Below are 22,211 nucleotides of genomic sequence, written 5' to 3'. Positions count from 1 at the left end.
GGCTGGGGGCCCTGCCGGGGCCGGCCGGGAGCGGCGGGCGGGACCGCGCGTGCGGGCGTGGCGCTGACGTGGCGGCGGCACCGGCACTATGCGGGGCGGTAGTGGCGGCGGCGGCTCGGTGAGTGCCCGCAATCTTTTCAGCGATGCTACCGGCGGCTGCCCCGGAGAGCCTGGCTGCTCCGCGGGTCACCGCGTGATGGGTTCCGACGTCGGGATGGCGGGAGCGAGCCGGCTTTCCCGGCCAGCTGGTGGGGCTGTGCGGCCTGGCCCGGCGCCGTGAGCGGCCCTGAGCGGGCGGCGAGCGGGATCGCTCCGGACTCCCGGGGAGCAGCGGCGGGAGCCGCCCCTCTCCGCCCGAAGGCCAGGCCTGGGGCCGGGCCCGATTCCGTTCGGCCCGGAGGCAGGCAGGAGCCCTGAGCGGGCGCTGCTGGCGCCGGGGGCCTGGGCCCGGGCCCGGTTCTGTTCGGCCTGGAGGCGGGCAGGAGCCCTGAGCGGGCGCTGCTGGCGCCGGGGTGCGCTTTGTCCGAAATGCCTTCGCTGCAGGAGGACGTGGCTGATGGAGTGTGCGGGTGGGAACGGGAACGCGGGGCTGGAACAGGGAGTTCCCCAAAGGATACCGAGCCCTCCCGCTCCTCGCGGGACAGCCGGGGCCCTGAGGATGCCCGTGGTCCCTGCTGGCACCTCCAGTTCCCGTTCCAGCTCCTCCCCTCGGGGAGTATCGATGCTGTGCTTGTGCACCGTCCTGCCGGCTGGATGCTGTCCCCAGCCCGTGCTCCAGCTCACCGGAATGCCCGCAGTCCACGGGCACACAGAATTCACCATTCCCCTCTTTTCAGGCTCTGGGCCGCTGTTTCACTTTTTCTCACCTATGCGAGGAACGTGACTTTTCTGTTTTCCTTATGTCCAGCCGTTGGGCATTCCTGCATACATTAGGTGTCTGTTTTTTAAGTAGGAAATGTATAAATGAAAAAACACGCAGAACTTAAACACCAGTTTCTATAGATGTTTCCTTCATAATTGCTGTTATTAACTTCTCAGAGAGGAAAGCCTGACAGATCATTTTCACTCTCCTTTTTTATTCCAGATCCTTAACTGCCACCGAAGTTCTTCATAGTAATCTTCACTCTTATGCAAAATTTTTTAGTTATGAAAACCCCATGAATCTTGATACACATGCCATATTTGTCATTTCGGTTCTTCTAATCCTAGATTAAGACAGTGAATTGGAGCAGACTCTGCCTGCCTGTTTATTCATTTTTATCATTATAACTTCATAACTTCAGGCTGCTTCTCCACTCACATAGAGATTTTGCAGACAATGCTGTTGACGCTATTGTTTGGGTGTAAATCATGCAAATACAAACGTCCAATTGACTTTACTTCCAAGGAGGCAAGATTTGATTGTGAAGTCTTTGATCAAGCAGTTGTGAATTTTGTCCTGCTGCTTCCCTAAGGTTTCCATGAGGAGACTCTGGGGCTGGAGGGCATAGGCACAGTTTAATCATTCGTGTATTGATGTTAGTGCCTGCTGCTGAACTTCTTAACTGGTGCTTGGGGTGTCTCTCGTGGTTGATAGCGTGAATCACATTTTTCTATGAAGAAGATAGGTAATTAGCCATAATTTCTTTTTTTTCTTCTGTTTTCTTTTTTTGTCTGTAATTTCTTGTTTTGTTTCATTGGAATTTTTTTTGGTTTGTTTTGGCTGTTGGTTTTTTTGTGGTTTTTTTGGTTCTTCCAGTTTCTTAGCCAGTTTCTGTTTATGGCAAAATACTACCTTTGTTCCCTAGGTTACAGTTTTGGTATTCTTTATACTTCCACTGGGCTGTGATTTTTATTTTCTAGTCTGTATAACTACTGGTTTTGTGCTGAGTTTTCTAATGAAGAATGGCATTCAGTCATTAGTATTTGGAGGAAGGCGGTGGTAGGTGTATGCACTAGGAGCAACCTACAGCAAATGAGATGTTCAACTGGCTTGTACACATACTTTTACAAAGATGTGTTAAATTACATCTCTTAATAGGAGCACAGCAATTGATAAGTGACAAAAAAAATCTTTGTTAAATAAGAAGAAGGATTCTTTGATGTGGATAACGTGAACATCTGGGCAGCTGATGGGGTATGATAAGTGAGATAAAAAGGAGGGCATGAAGGAGACTGGAAACAAGGTTCTTGGCAGGGTAAATGGAAGAATTACTTCATTAAGGGAAAATAAGTACTGTATAAAAGCTAGCAAATGAGTATCTAAAATATTTGTCATCAAGTGATAAAGTATAGGCAGAAAACATATATGGGTGAATGCACTGGAGACAAAGAACACTCCACCACATCCCACTGCAGGGGAAAGGTTTCATATGGGGGGTGTGGAGGGGCTCATCCCTGGTTTGATTCCAGTCCAGTTCCGCTGGAGTGGGAAAGGTTAAGCTCTTCTAGTTGCAGAAAACAGTGGTTTAGTTTTCAAAGAGTGGTGAATGCACATCCTCAAAGTGATGTGCAGGTGGTTGTGCTTGGCTGCATAGTGAAACATGCTAAAAGAAAACAAATGATGCTGCTAATGTGAATTGTTCTTCCTTTTTAGGACACCAGGACTGGACATCACAGACAGCAGAAGCTCAAGAAGTCCTTAGGAAATAAAAAGTATGTGAATGGTTTTTGTCTAGTTTGATTGAAGGCAAGAAAAAAGCTGAGAATATTCTGAATTTTAAGAGCTGCAACAATTTTAATTAATGTGTTGAGAGTCTCAGCTGACTTCACTTACTGGTTTGTAGGAAAAGTGCTTTTCTGGCACTTCAGTGTGTATTAGCTTTCGTTTATTTTTTTAAAGGATTTCAGCATTATGAAGATAAATATTTTAAGTCCAAAACCAAATGGTGCTCCGAAATGTATGTATTTTGGGTGTTACTGCAACTTTAAGACTTTAGTTTGAGAAATCCTCTCCCAATGCTTCTGTTGTACCTCATGAAACACAGTATGTAATGACCTGACCTGGTGCCCTCAGCATCCCCCCCTTGTTAATTCCTGGATTGATGTTTTAAAGGTGAGCTCCACAGCTCAGAGTATGGACAGAGTGGCCATCACAGTCATCACTCAATCGAGTGATCCTCTTATTTCAGTTGGTAATTGTAGTAGCAATGGGATACATTGCAAAATGTCTGTGTTCCCTTTCTTTCTTCTTCATGTAAACGGTATTTGCCCAGAGAGTAGATACTCTGTGTTTCTTGGACACCTCCTTCAGTTTCCTGTCATGTACAGGAATGTAGATGTTCAGGCATTTCAAGGCCTGAGAGAAATACTTTGGAACAGTGAAGCAAAGTTCCCTCTGATCTCTAGGAAAAAAAATCAGTGCTGCTGATTAGTCTAAAGTAGTCTTAATGCAGTGTGATTTGTAGGTTGGAAGGTTGTCGTCATTGCTGAAAGCCTCGCTAGTTAAAATTCTTACTGGCATGAAATCTTTAATTGCATAGTGCCAGCCCTGATTCTGGGAGTAGAGGCTGAAGGAGATCTTGCCCTTTGTGGGATAGAAAATGTCTCTTTTGTAATGATGGGCTACAGAAATATTCTTATATTCCAAGGATAAATGCACATTTTTAAATTAGGATTCACTTGCTCCTGCTTCTAAAGTTGAAAGCTTGAGGTAGGAGGAATATTTTTTTCTGTTCCTCTTGAGATCTCACTAATGTCATTATCAAAAAGATGTACTGAAAAACAACACTGAGGACAGTGTTTTATCTTGCTGGCACTTTACAGGTCCTAAAACTCTGGAGATTCGGTGAATTGTGATATTAAGTTTTAGAATACTTGGGAAGATGAGAAGGATGTTGTCTGTCATGTTTATTGTGATTGTGTGCATCCATACACACAGGAATTTGACTTGATGTGTTCCAGGTCTAAGCCACCTGAGGAGGTGGAAGCTGCTGTGGTAGGAGTGAGCAGTGACTCTGACGACACAGTCACCAACATCTCCCCTGCCTCCCCAGTGAATGGCAGTGCGGAGCCCCGGAGCAAGCGCACCATTCGCAGGCCTGCTTACTGGCTGGAAATGAGAGGAATGAAAAACAGCGTGAACAAATCTTCAGAAAAAAAAGGTATTTATCACTGGTGGTCCAAGGCAAAACTGATTTTCTCTCTGTTCTTCAGTGAGAAATTAGTTTGCTCATGAAAGACACGCTGCAATTTAGCCAAAAATTACAAGCTTGCTAGTGCTGCTCATGTATTATATAGAAGAAATGAACTTTTGCCACTGCACAAATACAGGTACAGTTCTCTGATATTATACAGTTCCTTTTGAGTCCCTTGTCTATTAAAGTAATCATTCTGTGCCTGAACTCAGTTTTATCTGTAGAAGAGGTAAGAGTTACACCAATCATATCAGAAATAAGCTTGAAGAGCTTTAAAAATAGAACCATCAACACTAAAGATGTGGCAAAGGGGACCATTCAGTAGTATTTGGGATTAGATACAGCTTTTGTGGTTGGTAGATTATTATTTTTTAAGGATGTCTTCATTTTCTCACATTTGTCAGTTAAAATTTTCTGATTTGAAATGGGTCTAGTTTGGGTCTTAGGTTGTTGCAGGAACATTCAGATTTCCTGGCCTAGGAGCTGTTTTCCAAACTTCTTGTGTGGCAGAGAGTCAAAACTTCAATCTTCTTTAATGCACTTCCTTCTTACCTCTAAGTCAGGATCCGTATTTTATTCTGTTGTGGGGAGAGGGAAATCTGATAGCTCGATAGAAGTGAGATTGCTGTAGCTGCACACCCCAGGTGCAGTCACTGGCCAGACTGAGTATTCCTGTAGGAACAACACAGACCCACAACAGACACAAACAGGAGCCACGCAGATCAGCATGCACACCAACAGCACCAGCAGCCTCCATCCTTGTACACTCCATCTGCTCAGTGCCTGACCTTTGGATCCCAGTCTCCTCAGTTGCTGGGCCATGGATGCACTGGCCCCTGAGGCCTGTAGAGCCATGCCAGGGGCAGGTGAAGACTCTTTACAGACAGGCTCGTACTCACAGACCCTGCTTGGTGTCAGACATGACAGGATTTGTATCCTGACCAGTCACCTATTTACGAGCAGGTGTTCTTTGCTATCCTCTTACACCTCTATTTTCCCACACTTGATCAACTCCAAATTGGGTAATTCTGTCCCTTTCCCTCCCTTTGATAGCATTCCTGATCATCCTAGTCCTGTGTAATCCTGAATTGTTCTCCACTCAGATCCCAGGTGCTACATAACCCTAGGCAGTGACACCATGCTCTCCCTTCTCACTGTTCCCCCTTCCAAAGGGGGCTTCAGAGAGGGCTTCTCACTGACTGATCCTTGTGGGTCTCCTGGGACAGGCTCAGGAGGAAGCTATCTGTTTGTTTAAGTCTATAATTGGTGTTCCCTGCCTACCATTGTGCTTCTGTGCTCACCTGTATTCATGGAGACAAGATTTTGATAGGCTTGGAAATATTCAGGGCAGGCATGATATTATGTGAGTTTCTGTATGCTCCTTTTTGTGTGAGTGCAGGTGAGGTTTCCATCACATAACCTACTGCTTTCTGCCTCTTTTCCTGAGGATTATTTTTCCAGGCCCTGCTGTGGCACTGTTTCTTCCATACCTGCTGTATCACAGTACTGTGGGCCATGGGCTGCCTAAGTGTTGCTGTGTGAGAAGGTGGTGTCCAGTTCACTGGTGCCCAGGTACCTCACAAGAACTACTGTTTTTTTTTAATTTTAAATAAGTATTGAATACAAGGACAAGATGAGGCAGCAGTAGACTCAAAGCTGTTATCCAGACTGAATACTGAGACTGAAGCATATCTGTTCTTACTTATCAGGAGAAGTACTGTTGAAAGGCAAGAGGAAATCTGAGCAAAGGGAAGGCAAAGATGTTAAAGACTCTCCCAAGAAGAAGCAGAAGATTTCGGGTAATACAAATAACTTGTAATTCCTAATTAGGTACTAATTAGGTACTTTGACTTGCCTGCCCAAATGACATCTTCTGGAGTCTTCAAACTCTGTTTTTGATTCTGAATGTTTTGTTCTAGGAAGCCATTGACTAGTGTCTGCTTCATCAGTGGGAGGTGATCTAATTTCAGTCTGTCTTAGAAGTCCAACAAAGGGAGGGAGGAAGGAAATGATGGGAAGTATAGGCCAGTCTGCATCATTTCAGTTTCCCAAAGGATTATAGACTAAATAATCGGACACATTGCTTGTAAACATCTGGAGATTGAGTAGCTGATAACAGTAGTATGGGTTTGTTAAGAGGAAGTCAAACCCAAACACTTATTTATTGCCACAAAGACCAAGGGGAGAAATGTGTGACACCAAAGGCCTTTCATTCCTTCAGAAGGTTTGTCAGTCAGTGATTAGGTGCAAAGGAAGGTGTACAAGTGGTGAAAGCAGGAGCAGGTGACACAGAAGTGTACATTTGCTGTCCAGTCTTGCAGGGATGAGATTAGGAAAGCCAAAGCCAGCCTGGAGTTGAATCTGGCAAGGGATGTGAACAGCAATAAGAAAGGATTCTACAAGTACATGAACAGCAAAGGGAAGACCAGGGAAACTGTGAGTACACTGCTCCTCAGAGCAGGGGAGCTGGTGACAAAGGACACAGAAAAGGCTGAGGTACTCAATGTGCCTCTATCAGTTAAAGGAATCCTTCAGGAATCCTAGGAACCTGAGACCAGACAGAGGGAAAGTCTGGAACAAGGAAGCCCAACACTCAGTGAAAGAGATCTAAGTTTGATCACTTAAACTGGATTTACCCAATCATTTGCCTGTAGTCTTGGTTAGGTGGAAAGGTCTGAGAAGACTGGAGGTTAGCCTGGGTTACACCCATCTGCAGGAGGGCTCAGAAGGAGGATCCTCAGAATGGAAACCACAGACATGTTTGTGGCTCTGGCCTTGCTGCCATGGAAGGTCCTGAAGCAGATTGTCTTGGGTACTGTCGTGGGGCATCTACAGGACAGCATGGTGATCAGGCCCAGGCAGAATGGCAGCTACTGCCTGACTCCCCTGATGTTCTTGTATGACAGGGTGATGCACTTAACCCATGAGAGAAAGGCTGTGTGGATGTTATTTACCTGGACTTTGGTGGAGCCTTTTGACACCATTTCCCACATCATTCTTCTGGAGAAACTGGATGCTCATGGCTTGGACAGATGATGCACTCTTTGCTGGATGGAAAATTGGCTGGATGGTTGGGCCCAGAGAGCCATGGAGCAGGGAGTGACATCCATCTGGGGTGGTCACCAGTTTTCTTCCCCAGGGCCCAGTACTTGGCCAGTCCAGTTTAATATCTTTATTGATGATCAGGATGAGAGGACTGAGTGCACGTTCAGTAAGTTTGAAGATGACACCAAGTGGATTAGGATGTGGATCTGCCAGAGAGCAGAAAGGCTCTGCAGAGGAAACAGAACAGGCTGGAATGATGGGCCAGGGCCAACAGTGTGAGAGTCAGCAAGGCCAGGTGCCAGGCCCTGCCCTGGGGTGACTGTAACGCCATGAAGCACTCCAGGCTGGAGCAGAGGAGCTGAAAAAAGCCCTGTGAGTGTTGGTCAAGTATGGCTCAGCAGAAGCCCAGGTGGGCAAGAGGCAGCCAGTGGCTGCTGGGCTGTGCCAGCTCTGGGGTGGCAGCAGGGCCAGGGCAGTGCCCGTCCCCTGTGCTGGCACTGCTGGGGCACCTCCAGGGCTGGGGGCAGCTCTGGGCCCCTCCTGACACGAGAGACCTGCAAGGGCTGGAGTGTGTCCAGGGAAGGGGATGGAACTGGGAAGGGAATGGAGCCCCAGGAGAGGCTGAGGGAGCTGGGAAGGGGCTCAGCCTGGAGAAAAGGAAGCTCAAGGGGGACCTTGTGGCTCTGCACAATTCCCTGATAGGGGGGGTCAGGCTCTGCTTCCATGGAAGTGACAGGAGAAGGGGAAATGGCCTCAAATTGCACCAGGTTTAGATGTGAAACTGGGAGCAATGTTTTGCCCCAAAAGGACTGTCCAGCTTTGGCACAGCTGCCCAGAGCAGTGGTGCCGTGCCCATCCCTGGAGGGATTTGAAGGGTGTGTAGATGTGGCACTTGGGGACATGGGTTAGCAGTGGCCTTGGCAGCGTTGGGGGAACTGTTGGACTTGATGATCTTGGAGGGCTTTTCCAACCTAAACAATTTATGATTCTAAGTCATGTAGGGCCTGACGGGGTGCACTGAGAGCTGGCTGATGTCATTGTGAGGCCACTCTTGATTATCTTTGAAAGGTGATGGCGACTGGCAGATGTTCTTGGAGGCTGGAAGAGAGAAAATACCAATTGTATCTTCAAGGACAGAAAGAAAGAAGATCTGGGGAACTACTGGCCAGTCTACCTCACCTCAGTCCCTGGGAAGCTGATGGAGAGAATCATCCTGGAAAGCATTTCCAAACACATGAAGGACAAGATGGGGATTTGGAGTAGTCATCATGGATTCATGCAGGGCCAGTCACGCTTAAATCAACCTGACAGCCTTCTCCAATGAGGTTGCTAGCTTGGTGAAATAGGAGTGTAGAAAGACGGTTCATGGAGTGTCCCTGTTTTCAATTCTGACTGTTGTTTCTGTCACCGAGGACTTGAAAGGATGTAGACAGCCCATAGCTGAAAGTGACAGCAAGTGTACTGGAGAAAAGGCTAAAAGTGAAAGTGGTCTCAACAACAGAGAAACAATTTAAAAATAGAACAGAGAACAGTGTAAAATTAAAGATGATATTGTTTGGGAAGAAACACTGTCACAGCTGAAAACGAGCAGCCTCCCAGGAGCCAGTGCTTCAGAAGAGGATTGAAGATCCATAGCAGATCAAAAGCTGACTGGGGACTGGCAGTGTCAGAGTGGTTCTTTAAGAAGGCAGATGTTAGGAGTAATTCTTTTGCTCTAATGCAGGGTCACCATGGAGTGCTGTTTCCAGGAACAGGCACTGCGGTTCAGGAAGTGTGTGTGACAACTGAAGAGGACAGGGAGATGAGAGCAAACATCATAACCCATGCTGAAACAATAAGAGGTTTTTAGTCTGAAGAGGACTGGAATGAGTAGAGCAATGAGACTCCCCATGGTTATCATCAGATAGACTCAGCCAAACTGCACAGAGGATATGTCAGTGTGAAGAGTTCACATCCCTTGAGCTTGGAACTTACAAGTGTTTGAGTGGGACTAATGCCTGCCACTATAAATAGATCTTGAAATTGAGTAGGAAACATAACCTTGACATTGCTTTAAAAAAAAAGCATTGAACATTTCTGAATAACTTTGAGACAGCAGACTAAATAGCAGCCTTCTAGCAAAAAAAATCTGGTTTTTATTGTAACAAAGCTAGCAGAACTGACTATTCTGGCTTGTCTTGTTTGTGTTATAACAGGGAAAAACCAGCAAACTGGAACAAAACAAAACTCCAGAACGAAACACCACAGTGTTCAGAAAGAGCCAGAAACCTATGACGCAGGTAAGAAGAGGCAGTAGCTAAGAGTTGCTCATGAAGCAGATAAAAGAGAAATGTGATTCCAGGATTTGAATCTGAGCAACAGCTGTGCTTCTGGTGTTCCCATTCAGCAGTTCACTGTACTGTTGGCAGGGAGGAGCTGGCTGCTGGCCTGGCACTGTGTCAGTACTGCAGAGTAGGACTGAAAGGACTGCACACTGCCTGAGTGTAGCTCCACGTGCTTTGGCTATTGCAGAATGTAACGGTGAAAGAGGAATCACTTTTTGAACTGAACAAAAGCCTGTTAAAATAGTTGCATTATTAAACTCATTAAAATATTTATCGTTTTTACTCAGCAGAATATGTTTGCAGGAAAAACTCCGTAGCTGTTGCTGCCAGATCACCTATCCTGGGAGCCAGAGACCCAAGCAATCTGTCCTAGAAAAATAAAATTAGCCTTGATTCAGTAAGTGGAATAACTTGGTGTTTGTAAATTACAGCACTCATTAAACACCCCAGTTTTCTACCAAGTGCTGTTTGATTCACAAACTTTTCCCCAGGAGAGGGACAGCCTGGGTCTGTTATTATTGGGAAAAGAGGAGAGAGAGGCTGTGGATCTTGTTAGGTAAGAATTCAGGCAGATGGCTGCTAAACCACTTTCTTCCTAGAACCCATTTCAGTAGTTTAAAATTCTTGTGGATTATGCCAGACTTCTGCTTGGGATTTCATAAAGAGGCCAGAAACTGAAAACCATGCCACACAGGGTGCTTTTCCCTGGCTCTTGAGTAACTTGCCCTGGTGGTCTGTGACTGCTTTTACTATGAAAACACTTTGGCCAAAAGAAAAGTTTACTCAGCATGCTAAACTAATTGTGTGACAGAAATTAACAGAGGGATATGTTCTGGCCCTGAGGATTAGGTCTTCTAGCACTGGTCAGGTAGAAGAACACACCTTACAAGAGGATGGAAATCCAAGGGTGTTTGTAAAATGCTCCTTGTCAGTGAGTGCTGTGTGCCTTGTGACAGTCCATACCTGGAGCTGTAGAGGAGCTGCACATGTTGAGGTGCAGGTGGACACAGGTTTGGGAGCATGTGACCTGTTTCTTTTTAGGGTTCACTGCGCACATTGAAGGAGGAAACAAAAAAGATGTTGTGTTAGCACTTGTGTTCTAAACGTTGTGTTTTGACAGGTAGTATGGAAGAACAGTGGTCTCTAGAGATTCAGGACAAAGGCCGAGTTACCTGTCCCACGTGCCGGGCTGTGGTGAGGAAGACTGTAGAAGGGCTGAAGAAACATATGCTGAATTGCAGGAAGGTAAGAACACAAGAGATGAGCAAGGGTTTCTTTACTCCTCTTCAGCTTACTGATAGAAATACCTGCCTGTTTTGTGTTGTATTTAAAACCAGTTTCATCTCATCACCATGTCCCTTAGCGAGAGTCCCTTACACGTCTGTAAGAACAGTCATTGGTGCTTCTTGCCCAGCCTTTTGCAGGAGGTTTGGGTTAGTGAACAGAGGTGTAGTTATTTCATTGTTCCACTGGATTTTACACTCCGTAAAATCAGTTCTTTGAAGAGAGTTACCAGGCCCAAATAAATTGTTCTGCTCTCCTGCTCCTTTTCCCCGGAGTTATCCATTGCTTAGGTTAATTTACAGTTAAATGCACCTTGTTTATTTGTTTAATTTCTAGGAATTAATTTCCTTGTTTATTTCTAGGAAATGTTCACGTGTCAGCACTGCGGGAAGCAGCTGAAGTCTTTAGCAGGGATGAAATACCATGTCATGGCAGACCATAACAATCAGGTAACACAGCTGCTGAGCATCTGAAACTCCTACAGGCAGAGCAGGCTTTGGCTTTCCTGCTACACACAGACACAGGCAGAGCAGGCTTTGGTCCTTTCCTGCTACACACAGACATAGAACAGGCTTTGGCCCTTTCCTGGTACACAGACACAGGCAGGGCAGGCTTTGGTCCTTTCCTGCTACACACAGACACAGGCAGAGCAGGCTTTGGTCCTTTCCTGCTACACACAGACATAGAGCAGGCTTTGGTCCTTTCCTGCTACACACAGACACAGAACATGGAGTGCTTTTTTCCAGTGTTCTAGCTGTCCAAATCTAGTTGAACTATTATTTTTCCAGTGAGACTTGACATCTGAAAAACAGTAGAATGTTACCAGAGATGGTAGGCATGCAACATCATAGAACGAGGGATGAATTTCTGTTTAGGCTGGTAATAAGTCACACATAAAAGGCATTCCCAATCAGAAGGAAAAATATTAGGCTGCAATTTTGAATCCTTTGCTAGAAAGGAGGAAGTTTTTCTTCATCCAGAGCAGACTAGATTTGAGGTAAAATAGCAGAAGCAGCAATTAGTTCTCATCTCTCTTTACTTTAAAAATCCTAATCTAACACTAGATTACTACTAATACTACAATCTGGTTTTCCTCTTTGCTCTTACTTTAAAGAAGGCAATGTCTCCTGTTGTAGCTGTGAAGATTTAGAACTTTTGAAAAGGTCATTTGGAAGTTTGTGTAAAGTTCAGATAATTCACTCTGAATTTTTTGTGCGATTCCCAGTACTGCAGTTTCTGAACCTAGAGCTATATTAGTAAATGAATCAGGCCAGGGATCATGTTCTGGCCCTAAGAATTAGGTCTGTCACTGAGTTCTATCTTTTTACTCAGTCTAGGTGTAATATTAGGTAAAGTAGTAAATAATATACAGTAACCATCAGAGAGAGAATAAGGGATTTGAGCTGTAATTCTGCACAGATGAGTAATTGTTACAAGCAGTCTACTTCACCTTAGTCAGGCTTTGTGGAAACAGTAGGACCAGTAAATGTTTAAGATGCATAATTTTCTGTCAGTTTACTCCTTTTAAAGATAATTCCTCTTTGGTTTAACCCCAGTCAGCAGCCAAGCCCCATACAGCCCTTCACTCTCTCCCTCACCTACAGGATGGGGGAGAGAATCAAAGTGAGAAAACTCATGTGCTGAGATAAAGACAGTTCAATAGATAAAGCACACAAGCAAAGCAAAACAAGGAATTCATTCACCACTTTGGTAGGAAGGTCCAGGCGTCTCCAGGACCACAGGGCTTCATCACACATAGTGGTAGCTTGGTACAGCAAATGCCACCACTTTGAACATCTGCCCTTCCTTCTCCTTTCCCCAGCTTTACATGCTGAGCATGGTAGTTTATGCTCTGCAATATCCTTGTGGTCAGTTGGGGTTGGCAGTGTGCTCTGCAATGTCCTCGTGGTCAGTTGGATGCTCTGCAGTATCCTCGTGGTCAGTTGGATGCTCTGCAGTATCCTTGTGGTCAGTTGGTCAGTTGGGGTGGGCAGTGTGCTCTGCAGTATCCTTGTGGTCACTTGGTCAGTTGGGGTGGGCAGTGTGCTCTGCAGTATCCTCGTGGTCACTTGGTCAGTTGGGGTGGGCAGTGTGCTCTGCAGTATCCTCGTGGTCAGTTGGTCAGTTGGGGTTGGCAGTGTGCTCTGCAGTATCCTTGTGGTCACTTGGTCAGTTGGGGTGGGCAGTGTGCTCTGCAGTATCCTCGTGGTCAGTTGGGGTTGGCTGTCCCAGACATGTCTCCTCCCAGCTGCTCGTGCCCCTCCAGGCCACTCTGGCAGAGCAGCACGAGAAAAGCCCTTAGCACTCACTGTGCAGGGGCTGCTCAGCAACAGCAAAACCATCTCTGAGCTATCAGCCCAGTTCTCAGCGCAGATCCAAAACACAGCCCCACACCAGCTGTCACCCCAGCAAAACCAGCAGAGATACAGAAAGTCATCATTATAGTAAATATGTGTCTGTAAAACCATTAAGTTGCAGAGATTTAATTATTTTAGAAGCTTTCCTGCCCCAGTGTGAGTAGTGAATTCCCCTGTGAGGAGAACTGTAAATGCTGAGCATCCTGTGTTTTTCATTCATCTTTCTGCTGTGCTTTAGCCAATTATGAAGGAGGGAGAAGAAGTGGATGAGCAGCTTGAGCGAGAGCGCCTTCGGAAGGTCTTGAAGCGAATGGGAAAACTGAAGTGTGCAAGGGAGGTAAGCTGCATTGTGCAAAGCATCAATTAAACAGCAGTGTCAATTAAACAGCAGTGTCGATTAAACAGCAGTGTTCTATGCATAGACATGGAACGTGAGAGTGCTGTAGAGTGTGCTCTGGTGCTGGCCAAAGCAAGATTTGCTTCAAGATCCCAGCTATGCTTTTAAGGCAGAGTAGCATAGAATCAGAATGGTTTGGGTTACAAAAGACCTTTAATTGTCATTTCAATGCCAATTCTTTGTTGCAGATGTTGTCTGTCTGAATAGACAAACATTAAAGTTTCCTACCTGCCTGTCTCTGCTCTGTCAAGATGAGTGCTAGTACTTTGGTCAGCAAACTGTGGATCCTGTTCACACTGGGGGTGGAATCCCTTGAAGAATGGTTTTCTTCCATGTATTTTCCTTTTGTGTTGACAGGGCTGCACAGGCAGCTTCACCAGCATAATGGGATACCTATATCATATTAAAAAATGTGGGAAGGCTGCTTCTGAGCTGGAGAAAATGGCTATGAAGTGCCATCACTGTGGGAAAGCGTACAGATCAAAGGCAGGACTTGTCTACCACCTGCGATCGAAGCATGGGCCAGTGAGTGCACCCTGCAGTGGGATCAGGGACTGGGGTGGGACTTCAGCCACTCAGGCTTCAGACACATGTAGGCTTTGTCTACTACTTTGTTGGGTAATTACAGACCACAAATGTTTGCATTTTTCCTGCCCCTGGATTATTTTGTCCTTGATAGTTACCTTCTAGCAGCAGCTGTTGCTTGTCTGTGACTAGGATGAAGTTTTTAATAGTAAATCAGCATGCAGCAGAAAATCACCTGACTTTGGCTCCATGAAAGAGTGATGCTAACATAACTTGTGAGATGCTTTCCTTTGCTCTTAAAAGACTCACCATTGGAGCAGAACAGGCAGTCTTGTTGTCCATGAGGATTTTCCAGTGAATGATGGAATACCTTTCAAGACTAGCAACTGCATGAAGCTCTCTGCTGGAGCCTCACTGCTGTGATCCCTGTGAGCAGCTCTAGGGGTCTGTCTGACCAATGGGATGCACTTCTGTCCTGTGTCTGTGACAGTAAACCATAGCTGATGCAGGCTGTTTATGAGGAGTCTGGCAAAACATTTATTCCCAGTATTTAGTGTAACTGAAATAGGAAGTAGTGAAAGAGACTCACCTTTTTGGGCCTTCATTGCAGGTCACTTTCCTCCATGAGGAGAGAACAGAGAACCTGAAGGAAATGAAACGGGAGCAAAACAGTGCAGGCAGAGTTCAGAGGAGATCTGCAAAAGTGGCAATCTACTATCTCCATGAGCTGGCAGGAGAAGAGCTGGCCAAAGAGTGGCCCAAAAGAAAAGTTCTGCAGGACTTGATTCCAGATGACCGGAAGGTATAAGGCCTTAAAAATGCTCTATGGGGTTCAAGTTTATACCTCCACATGTAATGAGTCTTGTACTGGCTCCTGCCCCGTGTTTATGGCACGTGGAAAGCAGTGTGCTGTGTGGGGACTGGGTTCTGCTCTCTCTCTCTCTCTCTCACAGTATTTCTGCAGCAGCAGTTGCTGTGCTGCACTGTTTGTTCAGGCAGGCTGTAATCACTGTAGAGTCCTGTTGCTGGAATTCCCAGGGGGCACAAGGAACAGGGGCTGTCATAGGCTCAGATCACTCCTGCCATGCTGTAAGGCCCCAGCAATCCTTCCAGTCTCTGATACATGCTGTGCTATTTCACAGTGCTTTAGATTTCAGAGTTTCCAGTAGTGTCCTTTAGGCTGTGAGTGAAAGCCAAAGGAAAACAATGGATCTCAGCAGAGTAAGGACATTTAGAGCAATTGTAGTCAAGGCAATGGGAGGTTTCAGATTCTGATATTGTGGGGTTTTCCAGATTCAGTTATGTTTCTAGAGGGTTGGTGAGACAAGAGAACATTGATTATTGGGAGTTTGCCTGTTAGAGTAGGAGAAGAGAAAGCACTTCTGTCTTGGCCTAGAGGAGGAAATTCTGCATAGCCAGCATTACTTCCAGCTCTCAATTCCATCTTTGTCTCAGCTGAAATACACTCGTCCTGGACTGCCCACATTTAGTCAAGATGTGCTGTGCAAATGGAAAACGGAGATAAAGATGTACCGAAGAGTCCACTGCCCAAATCAGGTAATCCTTAACTGTTTCTGACGCCCCAGAGGGGATAGATTTCAAGTCTGTATGAGCCAACAGCTTCCCACAACCCTGAAAGTGCAGTTGGTCTCTCTGTGGGAGACAAATCCTGCTCCATCTCAGTATGGTTGTTCAGTGTAATCAAGGCCCTGTTTAGTCTTGGGGATGTCTGGGGATGCTCCTTTTGTCTTTTGCATCAAAGTGCCCTGGGTTGATCCTTTTGGGAATGTGTGTGAACACCTGAGAGCCAGTAACTTGGTGTCAGGCTGGTACAGTTTTCTCATCCAGGTGGGCAGTTGGTCCATTTGGAGGTTTGAATAGTGGAAAAATGACAGGCCTCTGCCTTTCTATCTAAATCTATTCACAGAAGGAAGGAGTAGAGTTGGAAATACAAGAGTGAGGAGACTTTGTCTGGGACAGCACTAAAGTTTTCTACTAGACCAGCTTTAAGGTCTTTTCAACCTGGCCTTGAGCATTTCCAAGCATGGGGCGACCACAGCTTCTCTGGAACCTCTGCCAGGGCCTCAGCCCCCTGACAGGGAAGGATTCCTTCCCAGTATCCCATCCAGTCCTGCCCTCTGGCAGTGGGAAGCCATTGCCCCTTGTCCTGTCATTCCAGGTCCTTGTCCTAAGTCCCTCTTTGGCTCTCTTGGACCCCTTGGACTGGAAAACTTGGTTTTCCACAGTGCCCTACAACAATCACCAGTCAGATCCAATGGGATCAAATGGCCCCACTGGTGGAGGTGGTGGACATCTTCATGTGGTGGTTGCTGTCAGAGAGCCAAGGAGCTGTGGCAGCTGCCCTCTGGGTTTGGTGTGCAGATGGTGCCTTCCCCGTGCCCTCCCCTACCCTACCCCCAGCACTTTCTCCCCAGTATTCAGGCTGGCATCATTTCCAAGGTCAGAATTGCAGCCCTGTTGTCTGTGGAGAGTGTGCAGAGAGCAGCTGTGCTGTGTCACCAGGCAGTGACCCAGCAGCCTGTCCTGCTTCTGCCTCCTGTTGTGGGCCCTGGGCTGAGGGCTGAGCACAGCGTGGTACCCCAGGGCTGGTGCCTGGAGCTCCCCATGGGCCAGGCCTCTGAAGCTGCTGAGATCAGGGCTGTGGGGTGCTGTGCTCCTGCTCTGTGCCAGAGACATGAGCAGTGCACGAGGGAGAAGTGTCTTGTGTGTGCTCCACTTGAAATTTTTCTCTGTTGCACTTCAGGCAGAAAGCAAACTGTCATTTTAGTCAGGCTGTTGATAGAGTATGAGAGTAACTGTTGCAGGGGTCTCTTTTTTATGTCCAAACGTGCTCAGAAACTGGAAATATAAATACTGAGGTACTCTTCTAATGGTCTTTTTACCAGAAGCTTTCTGGCTGTGGAGGATTGGTATCTGCCTCCCTCTACCTCTCTTTTGCACTTTTGGGATTGGCCTCCAGACAAAATAATGCTTTATTGTCCAGGAAGAAGTGATTTCTTGCTAGCATGTAGTTCACATGTGTTTTTTCTACTTTTTCAGGGTTGTGAATCTGTGTATGGCAGTGTCTCAGGACTCAAGTCTCACCTTGGCACATGTACCTTGGTTGGTAACCTTCCTCTTAATGTCCATGTCCCTCTGATAACCTTTGCTCAAGCTCTTGTCCTGCCATCTGCTGATCTGAGATCCTCACAAGTTCATGGATTCATGGAATGGTTTGGGTTGGAGGGACTCTTAAAGATCACCTCATTCCAGCTGCCAGTTTGGGTGCTCCCCTGTGTGCTAAGGGTGTTGCCATTGTAAAATACACAATACTTGAGAGCAGGAGCAAGCCCCTTGCTGCATTCCTTGTAATGACACAGGAGCAAGCCCCTTGCTGCATTCCTTGTAATGACACAGGAGCAAGCCCCTTGCTGCATTCCTTGTAATGACACAGCAGTTCCACCTGTAGGTTCACAGCTACAAGAGCAGCTTTTCCTGATCTCAGGTGCACTGCTGGAGACCTGTGGCATCTCAGAGAGCAGTTCTGTGCTTCACGGGTACAGCTGCTTACTCATGGCAGTGCTGCCGTAGCTGAAGATGTCTGCTATGGATGACAGCTTCTAGTTTTTATTGCTGGGTTCTATCTGAGCAAGATTTAAATGAAATCTATAGGTTTATCAGCCTCCTGGTCCAGCAACTCCTGATGGAATTTTGTTTGTTTGTTTGTTTGTTTGTTTGTTTGTTTGTTTTGGTGCCAGGGAGACTTTGTGGCTGGTAAATACAAGTGTCTCCTGTGTGAGAAGGAGTTCACTTCAGAGAGTGGGGTCAAGTATCACATCAACTCTGTGCACGCTGAGGTAAGGCAGGCAGAGTGGAACCTCAAACTCAGAATGCTGGAGGTGGGGAGAGTGTCTGAAGAAGAAAATGCTGCCATGTTTTACTTTTTCCTTGCTTACTGTTGGGAACAAGGTCATTAAACTTAGCTGGTCTTATGTGTTAGTCTGGGGAGTAAGTGTTGTGTCGTGTCACATGCCTTGTCCCAAGCTGCTTCTGCTCTGTTCAGCTCTGCAGCATTTCCTGTTCCTTTAACTAAGCAAATGTCAAATCAAATCTGAATCCTCTGAGACACAGTGACACCTAAGGAGGCACATCAAAGAACAGAGTGCTGTTAGACAGTTGTCTTTCCAGATCTTACCTTTCAGGGAAACCTTGTCCCACAAGGCAGCTATACTGTAAGCCATGATAGGCTTTATTTGGTATTTCCACCACGATCAGTACCAACCTGTTGCTTTCTAAACCTGCAGGACTGGTTTGATGTGAACACAACGACCACCAAAAGCTTTCAGAAGCTAATGAAGATTCGCCAAAGGGAAGAGCAGAAGAAGCAACGGAAGAAACGTCCTTTGAGCAGGGGCAAAAAGAAGAGATCTGGCAGCCTGGCTGCCAAGAAGCTCCCTGCTGCTGGAGCTGATAAAATGAGGAGGAGTAAGAGAGGTCGTCCACCACGAGCAGACACCAGGAGCGCGAGTAGTGAGGAGGGGGCACCCCAAGTTGCACAGAAAGCTGAAGTTCCAAAAACCAGCCGCAAGCGAGGCCGAAGTAAATCCGTAGAAGATGAGAAGGAGTAATCCTAAAGCTTTTCAGCTACAAGCCTCACTTCTGTCAGGCTCATAACCCACAGCACTAATATAAGCAGCTGAATGTCTTTGGGACTGTGCCTCAGTTCTACAGGTGACTTTGACACTGAAACATCTGGTCAGTCATGAGGAATTCAAACCAAAGCTGTGGTGCAGAGGCTGCTTCTGCCAGTGGAGTTCCTTTGGACAGTGGCACTCACAGTGTGCTCAGTGTGATTCCTGCTCTGGTTGCAGCCTCAGTTTGGTCATACTAGTTGCTTGTATAGTGGTTTCCAGTACAGCAAGTGTCTGTTTTGTCATCTTCCTCTGATGTGTGAGATCAGGGTTCTTTTTTACAGTTCTTCTCAAAAGGAACCGACTAGCACAATGTTTAGGACTCTTCAGCGGGGAAATCCTTTCTTGCACAGAATGCACCCACACTGAACATGAGAACAGTGCTGTGCAGAATGCAAGGACTCTGGCTTGCCCTGTCACTCTCCTGTCCGTTGTCAGCAAGGCTGCCACAAAAGAGACCTTCTCAGTATTTGCTGTATCCTGTTGCACAAAGCTCTATTTCATACCCCAGCGTTTAGGCTCAGCACCAGACAGCACCAGACTTGGAAGGGATGGAAGATGATTATTACCCTTGTCAGGAACCCACTGTTCCTCCTGCATCTGTCTCCTGTAATGTTGGACATTAAACATGTGTAGAAAGTCTTCCAGTGCTGCAACAGCTGAATGCTCTCAAGCCTTTGGAGATTCACCAGCCTTTTAGAGACCTTGGTAATGATGTACTGAGGTGGCCTTTGTGTGCCCTCTGAAGCCCACCTGTTCTGTGCTCACCTGGGAGCATCCCATGCATCCCTACATGAGCAGCCTGCAGTGCTGGGACCAGGCTCCACGAGGCTGCCTTGCCAGCATGTGGTTCTTTGTCATGCCAGTGCTCCCACAGTGTCTTTTCCCCCTGCTCTGCAGATCCCCCCCTTCATTGTCTTACATAACCTGTTTCTTTTCAGCATCGCCTCTCTGTGCAAATGAGCTATAATAGCAGTGGCTTCCCTGTGTAGAAAAGGTTAAAAGAAGAGGGGTCACCATTTTAAGTCATGCTGTTGGCATTGTCTCTGGATCATAAGGAATAATATCTTCCTGTCTCTATAAATCATAGAGTGTTAAGGGTTTGGAATGGACCTTAAAGATCATTTAGTCTCACCCCCTGCTGCCAGGAGCAGGGACACGTCCCACTAGGGCAGGTTGCTCCAGGCCTTATCCAGCCTGGCTTTGAGCACTGCCAGGGCTTGGGCATCCAAGCCTCCCTGGGTACCCTGTGCAGTGTCTGAATGCAGCAGATGTCACAGAAGCGAGCAGGAAGCACTAGCACAGGCAGTCCTGGTTTTTAAAGAATGAGTTCTCCAGACTTTGTCATCCAAAGACCCACCATACCAGAAAATTGCAAAATTTGCACTGTTGGACAAAGTTGCTGGTGCTGAGATTCCCAGGGAAGGCATGGCAGTGTGTGGGGAGCAGGCAGGTTTGTACCTGTGTGTCAGTACCAGCACGATCCCATCGTTCTGACAGTGGGGGATACTGCAGGGCCGAGGGGCTCTCCAGAACTGCCTTTGGAACCAGGGTCTGCTGCGTTTGCAGGTGCTGTGCTGAAAGCAGATGTGGAGACCGTGCAGGGCGTGCAGAGTCTGCAGTGAGATGGGCAAGATCAGAAGAGAACAAAATAAAATGTCACCAATGCGACAATGTGGTTTCTTGTCTGTTTGCTGTGTGGTGTTCTTGGTGCCATCCCTCCTCCCCCAGCACAGCCCAGCCTGCTGCAGGGCTGTGTGTCCTGCTGCAGGGCTGTCTGTCCTACCTGCAGGGCTGTCTGTCCTGCTGCACGGCTGTCCTGCAGGGTTGCCCTGCATGCTCTGGTGTTGTTCAGCTGTGTTTGTGGTTTCTCTTCAGAACTCCACAGTGCTGTACTTGGAGCAAATGTTCACTGCATTCCCACTGAGTACAATAAAGCCAGGAATTAAAGAAGGTTTTTCATAGTGGTTTTCAGTCTAGAGTCCTGTTTCCTGTCATTTACGAGTTACTAACTAGACCTGCTCTCTAGACATGAATACTTTGTGACCACTTGGGTTTTGTAGATACTTCAGTGACATACTCTCCACATAACATGGCACATGGAAAAAAGCATTCTCCCAGGTTCCATCCGTGTCATCAGCACAGCAGCAGATTGTGGGATTGGCTCAAGCTGGTATGAGCTGGTGGCACTGCTGCCAGTGCACGGTTTGTGAGGAGAGAGCTCTGTCCTGGAGCTCGTGCATGCTGCTGCAGTGGGGCCAGGGCAGCTGTGCTGCTGCACCCTGCTGCAGTGGGGCCAGGGCAGCTGTGCTGCTGCACCCTGCTGCAGTGGGGCCAGGGCAGCTGTGCTGCTGCACCCTGCTGCAGTGGGGCCAGGGCAGCTGTGCTGCTGCACCCTGCTGCAGTGGGGCCAGGGCAGCTGTGCTGCTGCACCCTGCTGCAGTGGGGCCAGGGCAGCTGTGCTGCTGCACCCTGCTGCAGTGGGGCCAGGGCAGCTGTGCTGCTGCACCCTGCTGCAGTGGGGCCAGGGCAGCTGTGCTGCTGCATGCTGCTGCAGTGGGGCCAGGGCAGCTGTGCTGCTGCACCCTGCTGCAGTGGGGCCAGGGCAGCTGTGCTGCTGCACCCTGCTGCAGTGGGGCCAGGGCAGCTGTGCTGCTGCACGCTGCTGCAGTGGGGCCAGGGCAGCTGTGCTGCTGCACGCTGCTGCAGTGGGGCCAGGGCAGCTGTGCTGCTGTGCTCTGAGGGCAGGGGATCCAGCAGGGAGGCAGAACCATCTCCCTCACCTCACCTGCTGTGCTCGCTGCTGCAGAGGCAGCCCCGGACCCTGGTGCTTCCTGGGCTGCCAGAGCACGGGGCCAGATTGTGTCAGCCCAGTTTCGTTATCCCTAGGACCTTGTCCCCCAGGCTGCTCGCCATCTATGGATTCCCCAGGTTTTTCTGGGTGACATCCCTCTCCAGAAAATCAACTGCACCAAGCAGCTCAGATGGGCAGCAGGCCCTGGAGGAACGCTGCCCACTGCCCCAGCAAACCGGTCTTTGCTGTTACCAATTCTACTGGAGCAAGTACATGTTTGGGAAGAGATCCAGTTTTGAAGGAATCAGAAGTAACAAAAGAGACCGGCTAGTCACTCAATACTTGTTGCAGTGGTTCATTGTACTATAATGCTGTGTCTTCTCTTTGGAACTTGTTTTATTTCAGTCTCTGTGTCCCACACTGTTGAGTCCTGGTAATGGAAATAGCTTTAGGGTAGCAGAAATTTCTTCCTGCATATTTGTAGTCATAATTAACTCCATACATAATTTGCTGTATGAGCTAAAGAGGCTTGCTGGTGTCAGTCAAAACAGCTTTTTTTTTTTGTTTCTGTTGTGCATTGTTCTTTGCTGACATGTTATGTATCAATTGGTGCATTTTTCACTTTTTAAGTCCAGGGGGATGAGCCAGGAACCAGCTGCAGTGTTCTGTAACAGTCTGG

General features: G+C 47.4%; 1 protein-coding gene across 2 annotated transcripts; it reads left to right on the top strand.

Annotated features, from left to right (window-relative positions):
• The first annotated feature begins 56 nt into the window (after positions 1-56).
• Positions 57-20,712, top strand: ZNF512 (zinc finger protein 512). 2 transcript variants are annotated; one of them, XM_066547723.1, is made up of 14 exons: positions 57-118; positions 2,576-2,634; positions 3,883-4,082; positions 5,825-5,914; positions 9,356-9,439; positions 10,605-10,729; positions 11,131-11,217; positions 13,364-13,462; positions 13,880-14,047; positions 14,658-14,849; positions 15,503-15,604; positions 17,108-17,170; positions 17,806-17,904; positions 18,352-20,712. In XM_066547723.1, the coding sequence occupies exons 1-14, from the start codon at positions 89-91 to the stop codon at positions 18,673-18,675; spliced, it is 1,722 nt and encodes a 573-aa protein (XP_066403820.1). In that variant the 5' UTR covers positions 57-88; the 3' UTR covers positions 18,676-20,712. The 2 variants fall into 2 exon arrangements, with proteins under 2 accessions (XP_066403820.1, XP_066403821.1); XM_066547724.1 differs by lacking the exon at positions 5,825-5,914.
• Positions 20,713-22,211: the final 1,499 nt, after the last annotated feature.

This window comes from Molothrus aeneus, chromosome 3 (genome assembly GCF_037042795.1).
Source record: "Molothrus aeneus isolate 106 chromosome 3, BPBGC_Maene_1.0, whole genome shotgun sequence".
In the NCBI taxonomy this organism is placed as follows: domain Eukaryota; kingdom Metazoa; phylum Chordata; class Aves; order Passeriformes; family Icteridae; genus Molothrus; species Molothrus aeneus.
This window is presented reverse-complemented; position numbering and strand designations above follow the sequence as displayed.

Excerpts from the sequence above, each read along its gene's own strand:
- ZNF512 (XM_066547723.1), top strand. The coding sequence starts at position 89 with ATGCGGGGCGGTAGTGGCGGCGGCGGCTCG. Across the intron at positions 5,915-9,355 it reads GAAGAAGCAGAAGATTTCGG|GGAAAAACCAGCAAACTGGA; the intron begins GTAATACAAATA and ends GTGTTATAACAG. Across the intron at positions 17,905-18,351 it reads TCAACTCTGTGCACGCTGAG|GACTGGTTTGATGTGAACAC; the intron begins GTAAGGCAGGCA and ends CTAAACCTGCAG.